At 51.1% G+C, this 11019-nt stretch overlaps 4 protein-coding genes across 4 annotated transcripts; 2 read left to right on the forward strand and 2 right to left on the reverse strand.

Moving 5' to 3' along the window:
• Nucleotides 1-2178: 2178 nt before the first annotated feature.
• Nucleotides 2179-3327, reverse strand: M406DRAFT_231232 (uncharacterized protein; the record flags this gene model as incomplete). Its single annotated transcript, XM_040915868.1, has 4 exons — nucleotides 2179-2270; nucleotides 2360-2668; nucleotides 2849-2993; nucleotides 3082-3327. Coding segments are annotated over 4 exons (792 nt in total), but the record flags the coding sequence as incomplete, so codon positions are not given.
• Nucleotides 3328-6212: 2885 nt separating this feature from the next.
• On the forward strand, nucleotides 6213-7672 carry M406DRAFT_74162 (uncharacterized protein; the record flags this gene model as incomplete). The annotated part of the gene is made up of 3 exons (XM_040925720.1): nucleotides 6213-6486; nucleotides 6554-7037; nucleotides 7147-7672. 3 exons carry the CDS (start codon nucleotides 6213-6215, stop codon nucleotides 7670-7672), a joined length of 1284 nt encoding a protein of 427 aa, XP_040774538.1.
• A 797-nt stretch (nucleotides 7673-8469) lies between these two features.
• M406DRAFT_108652 (uncharacterized protein) lies at nucleotides 8470-10193 on the forward strand. Its single transcript, XM_040915312.1, has one exon. It carries the CDS (start codon nucleotides 8813-8815, stop codon nucleotides 9845-9847), a length of 1035 nt encoding a protein of 344 aa, XP_040774539.1. The 5' UTR covers nucleotides 8470-8812; the 3' UTR covers nucleotides 9848-10193.
• Nucleotides 10194-10282: 89 nt separating this feature from the next.
• On the reverse strand, nucleotides 10283-10767 carry M406DRAFT_243352 (uncharacterized protein; the record flags this gene model as incomplete). The annotated part of the gene is made up of 2 exons (XM_040916209.1): nucleotides 10283-10527; nucleotides 10629-10767. Coding segments are annotated over 2 exons (384 nt in total), but the record flags the coding sequence as incomplete, so codon positions are not given.
• Nucleotides 10768-11019: the final 252 nt, after the last annotated feature.

Below are 11019 nucleotides of genomic sequence, written 5' to 3' on the forward strand. Positions count from 1 at the left end.
TTCTTCGCCGCTTTCGCCGGCCAAGCTCCTCTGGGCTAACCTCCTCTTTCTCTGCCTCTGCAACAAGCTCTTTCAGCTTGCCAAGGTTATGGCCCTCGTTATCGCGACCTTCGAGATGCTTTAGAGCTGCTGATGTGCTTGTCGAGATACTGTTACGCGTGGTATATAAGGTCTGTCGATTATTTTGATCGCAGAGGCGACAGAACCACCAATCCGCTGCAACTTTGCATGTGCCGTCAGCCTGTACGATGACCTCGAAGAGCTTCTCGCCGAAATGCCAGATATCAGACCCGTGGCGCTTCCTCTTGGCCGATGATGTTGGCATCCAGCGAGCTGGGACAAAGGCATGGGATCGTCCTGGAACCTTAATGCGTGGGAGGTCTTTGAGGGTACCAAGAGAGAACTGTGCTGTGGCATCGTGGGCATCGATCTGCTTCTGGATAGAGGTATATCTCGCGTGGCTAAGCTGGTTGAAAGCATTGCTATTAGCCATGATAGTGAAAGGAAAGCGATGATAGATAAACGCGAGGACACCCAGGTGCGAGACGCGAGGAAGTAAACGCGAGGATGCCAAGTACAAGGGTAGAAGAGGTACAGAAGAGCTTGCCTGCCAGCGGAGGAAAAGACTTAATACGGATATATAGGCCGAATAGCCAAGGGCCAGGGCAAAAGCCTAGGCCAAAACACCAAAAACCCCAGCAAGGTTGCATCCAGAGTGGGCCGCGATAGCTTCAACTGAGCCTATAAGGACCCACAATAGGACTGAGGCAATTCGCTTGTTCGCTTGCAAGCCGCTTGGTCAAAAAGGCCGCTTACTTGTCTTGAAGACCATCGCCAAACCGTCAACTTCGCTTGTCAAGCCGCTTGATTCCGCTTGACTTGTGTGGAACGCTGTATGCCGGTAAGGCGTCCACGGTCTCTATGGCTGAGACAGCAGACTGGAGGAGTTGAAGGTAATCCGACTCATCATCTGGCTGCATGGGAAATCCCAGCGAATCTGCCACCTGCTGGAGATCTTCCCTCGTGGCACTCTTATAGCTTGACGACCCCTGCTGGGCTTGCTCAGTGGACTGAGCATGCCCTTCTGTGTATTGGATTGGCTGAGGCATCGTGAACGGTGGCACAGATATTTCTGGTGGTTTTTTCTTTCCTTCTTTTTTAAGATAATGAAGAAATTAAAATGTCACTAGTGGAAAGATAGTAGCACTTCTTTCTGCTGGGTCTGTAAGGTTACAGAACACATACAGAGTGACGTTATATCCTGTTCTAGGTGTCATCTCATCTGCAATGATAATACTGATAAGAATCTTTGATGCAACATTGGCCATCTGGAGTAATTAGTGCCTTTTTTCGGCAATGAACCCCGCCCCAAACCCCGGCTTCATCAGGCGGAATACTGCTAATCCAGTCAACTGATCGCACGGCAACTTGACAAACGCTCACATTTTGTCGCTATACACGCACACGAATCTCAATCTAATGATGAATCTTTCAGTCACAACGACATTATGAACAACACCCTCGGGTACTGAGCGACAAAGAGTCCAGTTACTGCCTGAGCACACGATGCAAGCGAGGTTTAAGGTTTCCCAGGTGTCATTCCTAATTCCGGTTCAACCGAGGACAAAATATACTTGCTCAAAAGGGGTGGCGAAGAATGTGAATGGTCTCGCGCGCTGTATTATCTAATTTTTTTGTTTTCCGAACCAATATTATGACAAAGTACATATCCCAAATAAGTCGCAAATGGGTAGGTAGCCACCTACAAGACCGTGCAGTGAAGAAACCAACAGGGCGGATGCCGGCCACCTGGTTGTACCGTGCTGCACTTGTTCCAACAATAGAGAGTATCTAAACCGGGAAAAACAAAACAAAAAGAAAGAAATAAGAAAGCTTTCCTCAGTCGCGAATGCTCGTGTTTTCTGAGACGTCGACCGAGACCTGCACGGTACGATGGATGATGTGCTTCTGGCTACTGTCATCGTCCAGCTCAATCCAAGGACCCTGGCCTCCCTGCGAGGCCGAGACGGTGGTCGTGGTCCCCCTTCCTTTGGGCGTCATGTAGCCCATCTTCATACTCTCCCCCCTCAATCTCTTGCTGGAACTTTGAGGGTTCATCGCGTAGGACCCGGGGGTGTTTCGGTACGAGGAGCCCTTGGAAGACTTGTCGATCCATGACTTGAGTAGTGTCCGTAGCGAAGGCAGAGAGCCTGCCAAGATACCCACGCCGCACTCGATGATGGACCAGAGAAGGATGTTGCAAACATTGTCTGGTGAGGAATGAGATGTTAGACACAGAGAGAAAATAAGTCAAATCGTAGGAAGGTAAGCAGGATAAGCATGTGACAGGGGCACGTACAATCATAATTTGTCACAATGTTGTAATATCTTAAATAAGGCAATCGAATCACCGTTGCAGCGCTCGCCACAATACCCAGGGCGAGGACAGCACAGACGGACACCTTCAGCCGACTCTTCATCTGCAGGTTCCACACGACGATGCATGGAACCAGGGAGCAGGTCCAGTCGGTTATAATGGCCAGTACCGAGATCATGTATGAGAGTCCTGTGATGATCGACACTGAAGCACACCATCCTCCTTTGATGGAGGTATCCCAGTAGAAGGATATAGGTTGGCAGAGAGACGCGACGGCGATGAAGCCAATCACTGTTGTTGAAAACGATGGTTAGCAAACATGGTTCATCTCAGTCGGATCAAGTCAGCTGACAAGCAGCCGTTGGCGACATGGGTGGACGCCCGTCGATGACTTGAAGGAAACTAATGTCATCTTTTTTTTTTTTTTTCGTTGGGGGGCGGGGGGTGTTCTGAGCTTAATGCTTTGCTTACCTCCACTAGCTACGGATGCTGCCATGGCCGCCCAGATAGTGATCCGGTAAGGTTTTTCGGTGATAATTCTTAGCATCGTCAAGCAAATGGAAGCTTTGATGAACGGTAGGCTACAGGCGTAGGTTAACTGGAAAAAGATGATGTTCTAAAAAGCAGATTGATTAGCATCAGCTCTTGAATGAAAAGTTTTGGTCATCATAGTTCCCGCGACCACTTCTAAATGCTTTGCTGACCTTGGTAGTCTCAGTCTTATTCCATGTATTGAGACGTCCATCAGCGGTTCCCAGCCCAGTGTACACACCCAAACAGGTGAAGACACAGCACGCAGTGTATATCCCCACGGCTATAATCATAAGACCATCGTCAAGTCCGTATTTGCCGGTCTGAATTCGAGTCCAGGTTCGCATCCCAACTACTATGATGCACAGAACAGCCAGCACGACAGTGACGACCAGAGTGGCCATGCCCAGGCCGTCGGGATGCCATATCCAGTTCTCTTCTGTTGACATGAGGGGCAGTCGCTAGTCTCTCAGAGACTTTGGTTGGCTGGAAGACTTGCGTCCCAATGAACGACGTTGGAGGACGAAGATCGAGTGGGGTGTGACACCGTGGCAGAGATGGAGCACTAGAGAGGCCCGATGTGGAGGATCAGCGAAAACATACGATTGACAGAGGATGTAAAATAAAAGTGTTCACGAATGTTCTGGAGCGATTGTAAAAAAGAATATCTCGAGCCAAGAGGATATCTTGGGGACCAGCGTATACGAATAATGCGCAGGACAAAAATGATTAAGTTTACGGGATGAGCGACTCTGCTCCCCGCTCAGCTAATCCTTCACAGAGCAAATTTCACCTCTGTATTTCGGGCGTCTCGTTACCTTGCCAGTGTCGAGCACTTCTAAATCCAGACATAGACGTTCCCTCCATGTGGGGCTCAATCATACGTACTCAGGGGCAACGTCTTGGAAATTTAGGTGGCAAAGCCTATCAGCAGCTCGAGACTCGAGTGGAGGAAGACACCACCCTTCGTATGGGTTGTAGACCAGGTACAAAGGTACTATACGTATTTAAGCTCAGCATGCATCTCTAAGGGGAACACAGCCGTATATTACGTATATGATTGTTGTGTATGTGACTATACGTGTATATTCGTAGGAAATAAACGACTATCTACTCCTCAAGCCAAACTCGTCAGGCCCAACGCCCTTTCATGATTGTACTCACGCCTTGGACAGGGTTTTGATTCATGGCCTCAAAGCCCGTGCACCACACGTCTCACCGGTCGCTCTGAATGGCTTTTGCTAGTTTATAGTCCCCTCGTCGCAAGTCTTGTTGATCAGCATCGCCATATCTGGCTTGCTGCCTGCCCGGTCCCAAGTCTCAGGCTGAGGACCCATGTGTGGCTTCTCATTATGTGGCTCGTTATATGCACCCACTCGCGCTACGACATTGGACGAAGTGACTACCTTGGAACTTCTCATACACTTCTCTCCTAAACTTGCGCCTTTCTCATTTCATCTCCCTGGAAAGGAGGATAGTTGACGTTGCCTGGGCATGAATCCTTGACCATTGGCGAAACAAGACAAGTATCCACGAAAAGAAGGGAAGGGAAAAAAGGAGAAGAAGAAGAAGAAGAAGAAGAAGAAGAAGAAGAAGAAGAAGAAGAAGAAGAAGAAGGAAAGAGTGCCGCTCTTCTTTAACGCTCAAAGTCTTTTTTATGGGCGGCGAACAGGATATGAAAAAGTTGTTGCTAAGAGCCATACTTCTGTCGTATCTCACATATAGGAAACAAATGTGCACAGTCGTGGCTCGCGATACACATGTGCAGGTGAAAACCTTGTGGGATAAGATTTTTCTTTCTACCCTGTACTGTATCGAATGACTGACTTGACGTGTCAGGACTCTGCGCTGAACGATTCATTTAGTGCTGGTGCCTGAGGAGAAAGGGGGGAAGGGAGAGAGAGAGATTGAACCCTGAACAATGGTTAACTACGGAATCCTTCGTTTAGGATTCAAAATGGGGTAAATGCTCTAAGCCAATTACTGCTCCAAGAATCGAGGAGGCCCCACTAGGAACTAGTCACCCTCCATGCGTGTCCGCTGGGTATTTGTCCCCGGGGCCGGCAGTCCCACAGATACCCACGAGAGACGTTTAAAAGTCCTCGGCAGTCTTTCCCCGGGGCGGGTATATCTATAGGAATAATCCACCACTACCCGGCCCGTGTTTTAGGGCGCCGATCTGTTCTCTTTTGTAGTAATTAACACCGACCCATAATAATTTATCCTCTCCACAACCAACAACGAGGAGGATTGGATTACGCGACAATATGCGGACGTCGACTTGCATGTCTTGCCCCCCTTAAATATCTTGTGAGACAAAACACTCTGAAATACTCCATAGTAGATACGAGAGGCCAGTAGTAGTATGTGAGGCGTGTGAACCAGTCCTGCACCGGACACCAACTACAGTCCCACAAAGATCTAGAGAGACCTTGTCGACGCCCTCGAGGGGAGTTCCAGCGTTCTAGAACACCTTTTTTATTCTTCATGGTAGAGGGATGAATGCCCCTTTGTCATAGTCTCAGGGGTAAATTTTACGTGTGTCCGAGTTCTCGGGTATCCAAATGACGATCAGAAGCGGTCGGGCAGCACACAAGGGGCCGGGGGGGGGGGGGGAGGAGTTGAGGAAATATTACGCGAATGCAGCTTCGGCAGATAGTTGCGTGCGCGTGACTCCTGCCCTTGGCTGGATTTGGACTATTGATAAGTTTGATGCCAAGGACGAATAGGATCCAAAACAGTCTCCGGCGAGTGCGACGGCTGGGTTGAGGGGGGTGGGCACGAAGGAATGCCAACGGGGAAGCGTGTTGGGGCGGTGAGCACCAATCGGTGAGCGTCAATTGGGCAAAGCGTCCACTTTGAGAGGCACGTTGGAGGATAGAAGGTCACTTTGGGTTCGTCATGTAACGAGTCGCGTTAGTACACCACCTTCTCCTGTGGACTGGCATAGTGAAGATACCAGTTCCTACCCTAGGAAAAACACCAAGAGTCTCGGCCCTGCACTATGATTTGTCCGTTGGCAGCAGATGTAAAAGTAAGGCCCACCATGATCCAATTATTGTCTCCGTATGGCGTGACAGGGAGCGCAAGGATAGTGATAGATCATTGTTGATACAATACAGCAAGATCTCACATTTAAGGCCAGGGCCAAGCTCTCGAGATGGGAGAATAAGCTCTCGGAAGAGGCCACGAGAATGCTTGTGTAAGATCCAGGGTGTTTTACATTGTCTTTGTCCACACGAGAGAGAGTAAACGAAATCAGTTCTTTGATTCCCTATTCTTTGCTTCAGTCAATTATTTCACAATGGCAGGCATGGCTCCCGGCAAGACCTTGACGCCTGGGCTGGAATTCAGTGATCAGTCCTACGTCGACTGGGCCAAGAAGGCTGATGCTGATATCGAGAGGGCTCACGCCATCATCAAGGAGAAGCTGCCCCTTCTCAGCCAGTTGCATGGCGTCATCTCCCTCACCTTTGGTGATCGCCAGCCCGTCTTCCTCGATGCTCGCTCGGGGGAGGCGAAACTGGTGGACTCGTTCTCTGGCGAGCCCACTACCACCCTGAATATGAAGGCTGAGTGTAAGACTACGCCCTCGTTATGTCAACACCGATAGAGTGGACCAAAGTTAACTGATGCCACGCACAGACATCGCTCAATTTTACGAGGGCAAGCTGGAGCCTCGTTATGGCCTTTTCAAGGATGCCTTTTTCCATCCGGCGTCCATGCCCAAGGGCAGCATCCCTCTCGGTATCAAGTTTGCCGACTTGCTCACGCCCAATCCTCCCGTGCCACCAAAGAAGGTTGTGCCAGGGGCATTCCCTCGCCTGCCAAAGCCTACGGAGGATCTCGACCAAGTCAAGCGTGACATCGAGGAGTTTGGATACGCCCTGTTCAAGAATGCCCTGACGCCTGAGCAGAACGCAATCCTGAAGAAGGCTGTACAGGAGCAGGCTGCTGGTGAGAACAAGGCCGGAGTGGGACAGGAGGATGGAGGCGGATCCAACCAGCGCATCTGGACCCTGATCAACAAGGGCGATGAGTTCATTGATTTCCTCAACCACCCGCTGATCGATGCCATCATCCCGTGGTTCCTTGGCGAGCACGCCCTGATTCACAGTTACAGTGCCAAGTAAGCAACATTGTCAATGCGTTTTCCCCCTTGCAACACAAAAGAGGAGGAGGAAAAAAGAAGCAGAACAGAAAGTGAAGAAAAGATGCTGACACTCACTGCCCTGCAGCATTACCCGTCCAGGAGGCACCTCTATGCAGCTGCACACGGACCAGGTCGCCATCCAGCCGCCTCTGCGCAACCTCGCTTTTGGATTGAACATCCTCTGGTTCCTTGAGGACTTCAACGAGGAGAACGGCGGTACTCGCATCTTCCCTGCGTCCCACTTGGGTGCCATCGCCCCTGAGGACATCTTCAGCATAGAGGGCACAATCGCGGCCGAGGGCACAGCTGGAACATGCCTCATCACTGACAGCAGAGTGTGGCACGCCACGGGGCCCAACAATGCCAAGTCGGGCGAGAGGCCTGCCATTCTCATGTTCTTCATGAGGAGTTTCATCCGCCAACAGGAGAACAACTTCCTGTCTCTGCGGAAGGACGTCGAGGCGAAGCTGTCCGACAGAGTCAAGAGAATGCTTGGGTTCTGCACCACGGGAGCGCTGGGAGGAGTCGAGGGCGAGGTCCGAGAGGGTATTTACGTCAAGAGGAAGGACGATTGTGTTGGCATCCTTCGCGCGGAGCATGTCCCAAAGTAGACTTTCGGCCAGATGCCTAGATGCGTAGATGTCTAAAATACTACACCCACTCGAGGCCATCGCGAATTTCCATTCTTAATAAGGTGTCCATGTAAGATTTGCCGCAATGCTCCCCAGGTCTCCTACGGTACTCTGACCTGCCTCTTGACCGCAGTCATGAAGATGCTGTGGTTGAAAGTACGTCAAAACAAATCCAAATCCTGCCAGGGCTTCGAGAAAATTAGCATGGTTTTCCGGCAGAAAAAAAAAGAATAAACCCGAGTTTGACATTATATGCAAGCTTATCGATTGAAGTTGTGCGCTTGAAAGTCAATGGATCAAAAAATTGAGGCGAAGATTGGAGCACGAACGAGGAGCTTCCCAGCCCTTGAGAAGCCTTGTACCACTTGAGAAGCCTTGTACTACACGAGAAACTAACTACCACGCTCACGAAACAACGCGAACCCACAAAAATGCTTTCCAAGCCAATTACAGCACATTTAGCAACAGGAGCAGATTCTGGGCTGGATTTTGTCAACGCATTAGATTAACAACATTTGATGAATTTTTAAAATAAGTGGCTAAGAATAAAATAATCTTACTTCAAACCAAGTATATATATTTTCTATTTCTCTTTCACTGGATCTTCGTTAGCGGTGAAACGTTTGAAAGTGTGTCTTATTTTTGTGAGCTCAGCTTATTTCGTGACTACTTACTCACTTACCCGCTATGGTACAGCAGACCCCACCTTCCCCCACCAATCCAACAGGGCTGACTATGCGCGGGGAGCGCAGGCGATGAGACGCCATGTTTGCCTCCCTCACACTTGCCCGGCACGCCGACACGCCTACGTAATTAATTCCTACCGGACTATGTTGTTCAACCCTCTTTGCTCCTCGTGCTCACCTTGGACTTGAATCGTCCCAAGAACGAATCCTGAAGTACACAGCAGATCTTTGTCCCGGGCCAACAAAAAGCAGCCTTTCGTTCCAGATGGCGTCATGAACCGATCAACTAACTGCCTTTCTTCTTCCTCTTGCCTTCCGAACCGGCCTGGACTTGCGTGCACCGATTTCACGTTCTTCCATCTGTTGTCACCATCTAGCCTTTTGTTGAGGCTTTAGATCCACGAAAATCTATCAGACTCTCGAGGCAGCAACCATGACCGACTCGTCGCCGTCACCCTTCTCAACTCCCAAACGCAAGAGACCGCATGTCACTTCTGAGAATGGCCCTCCTCCGGTGAATACACAATTCCGCTTCGACGCCAGCGTGGCCGGCTCGATGCCGTTCAGCGATGAAAGCAGCCCTCGTAGCAAGGTCGCTCACAAATTCGGAGGTCTCGTCCTGGCCGACCGCAGCGTGCATAGCGGCAGCAGAAGTGGGGGCGGGGTTGCAGCGGCAGCGGCACAAGCCCCTGTGCTGCGCGCGAGGACTGGAGTTGCCGGTAGCGATGGGAACAATGGTACGACGGACAGGATGCAGATAGACGAGGACGAGTCCAAGATGAGGAAGCGCACCCGAATATCGCCTGTGCCAGATGCAAATACTGGCTCTGAGCCACCTACACCGCAAGTCGAGGACGAGGCCCATGCGACGCCTAATGCGCAAGAGAGCCAGCCCGACGGCGCAACAGAACTGACCGCCATCCAACCTCGAGTCGCGCCGGCTGTCGAAGATGCACCATCACAGCCCGATACTGTCCCACGAGTTGCGATCGACCGGACACTCCTGATCTCGTCCCCGAAGCCATCTCCAGGCAAACTTTCCAGGCCCGCTCCCGCTGTCGATCTCCCTGACGAGATGCCCAAGACGAAAGCCGACCGAAAACGAGATGACTCGCCATCGGTCGCAGGTAACAACACCAATATCGACCCAGTTCGAGCCGCCCTGACCTGGCACGAGAACGAGATCACAGTCTACGATCCCGAGGACGAGGATGACGATGGCGTGGGGATTAATGGCATCGGGTTTAAGCCGACTCCCGCTATTGCATACGCCCGCACCATGAAGAGGAGGCAGCAACTGGCAGAGTACAGGAAGAGGGAAGAGAAGGAAGCCCGGGCCCGAAGGAGCCACAGGAGGCGGGGCAGCCCAGAGAAGCCTGTGACACCGACTTTGAAGCATAAGAACCGGAGTGACAGAAAAGTACGGTTTACGGAGGCCGAGAGTACCGCGATGATTGAAACGATCTGATGACCATTGCTTTGGGGGAGAAGGTTCTACAGTTGAACGAATCACCGCCACAGGACCATCGCTTAGGAGGATCATTTGGTGTTTGGAGCCCCGATCATCCAAACTTTTGGATTATCAGCCTCAGGCTCCACCCTCCCTCATTGACACACGAGCGTTGTTCTGGAGAATGGACATTTTGTCAGGGGAGAGGGGGGGGGGGTGTTCAGCAGATTCGCTTGCTGGGACGCGGTTGAAGGAGCAGGCTTTTGCGATCGCGGGCTCAGAGCTCGAGAGAATTGCTTTAAGAAATTGCTTTACAGTATACCCATACAACGCCACAATAATGCAACTTAACATTTTTCTCTTGACGCATTTCCAGTGCCTCAGACCATGATTTGTATTTGTTTTGTTTTGTTTCTTGTTGCTTTTCTCCTCTTTGCGCAGGCCGATGGGTTCCTACCAGAACCTGTACCAGCTCTTTTGTGCAGTTTTCTGTGGGGCAAGTTCTTGTTCTGTCTGCCGTTGTAATCTCTTCTCGTCCTCTTGTCTCTTCTGCTCCGCCTGCTTCTTGGTTACCACCTCGACCACCCTCTTCATGTTTGCACGCTCGACCCTCCTTTGGTACTGGCAGTACTCGTACGCGATGACGCTGACTGCGACTCCGGAGCCGACAGCCCAATTTGCCGCCTTTGGTATCGGTGCTGTTCGCCCGCCCAGTCAGCCACAAGGTCTCCTTCTCCTTCCTCGGCAAGATTGCTGAGCTCCTAAACAATGCTCCCAAGGGACAATTCTGTGAACATACCGCCAACGATGTACCTCAGAAACCCAATCGCAGATCCAGATCCGATGCCCGTGAGCAGCCCCTCTCGCGTGCACGGCGCCTGGTGCACCTTGAGAAAATCATCCGCCTTGATCGTCGTTACGGCCTCGCCCAGGGTCGCGCGCTTGTTGGGGTCGACACCCTCTGGTATGGGCTTTGACTTTAACGAGACCTCGGCAAAACGCTGTGCCGCGGCAGCCTCTGCCTCTCGTTGTTGTAGTTCGCGGTCGATGGGGGTAGTCTGCTTAGGTGACGAGGGTGAGGCGGACATGGCGGGCTACATCGAAGTTCTCTTGTTGCAGAGATCTTCGTCGGCACAATGAGGACTGAATTAAAAGTTCATCATACTGACGTCTTCCACCACAGTCAAAAG

Source organism: Cryphonectria parasitica (genome assembly GCF_011745365.1).
Source record: "Cryphonectria parasitica EP155 unplaced genomic scaffold M406scaffold_6, whole genome shotgun sequence".
Taxonomy (NCBI): Eukaryota; Fungi; Ascomycota; class Sordariomycetes; order Diaporthales; family Cryphonectriaceae; genus Cryphonectria; species Cryphonectria parasitica.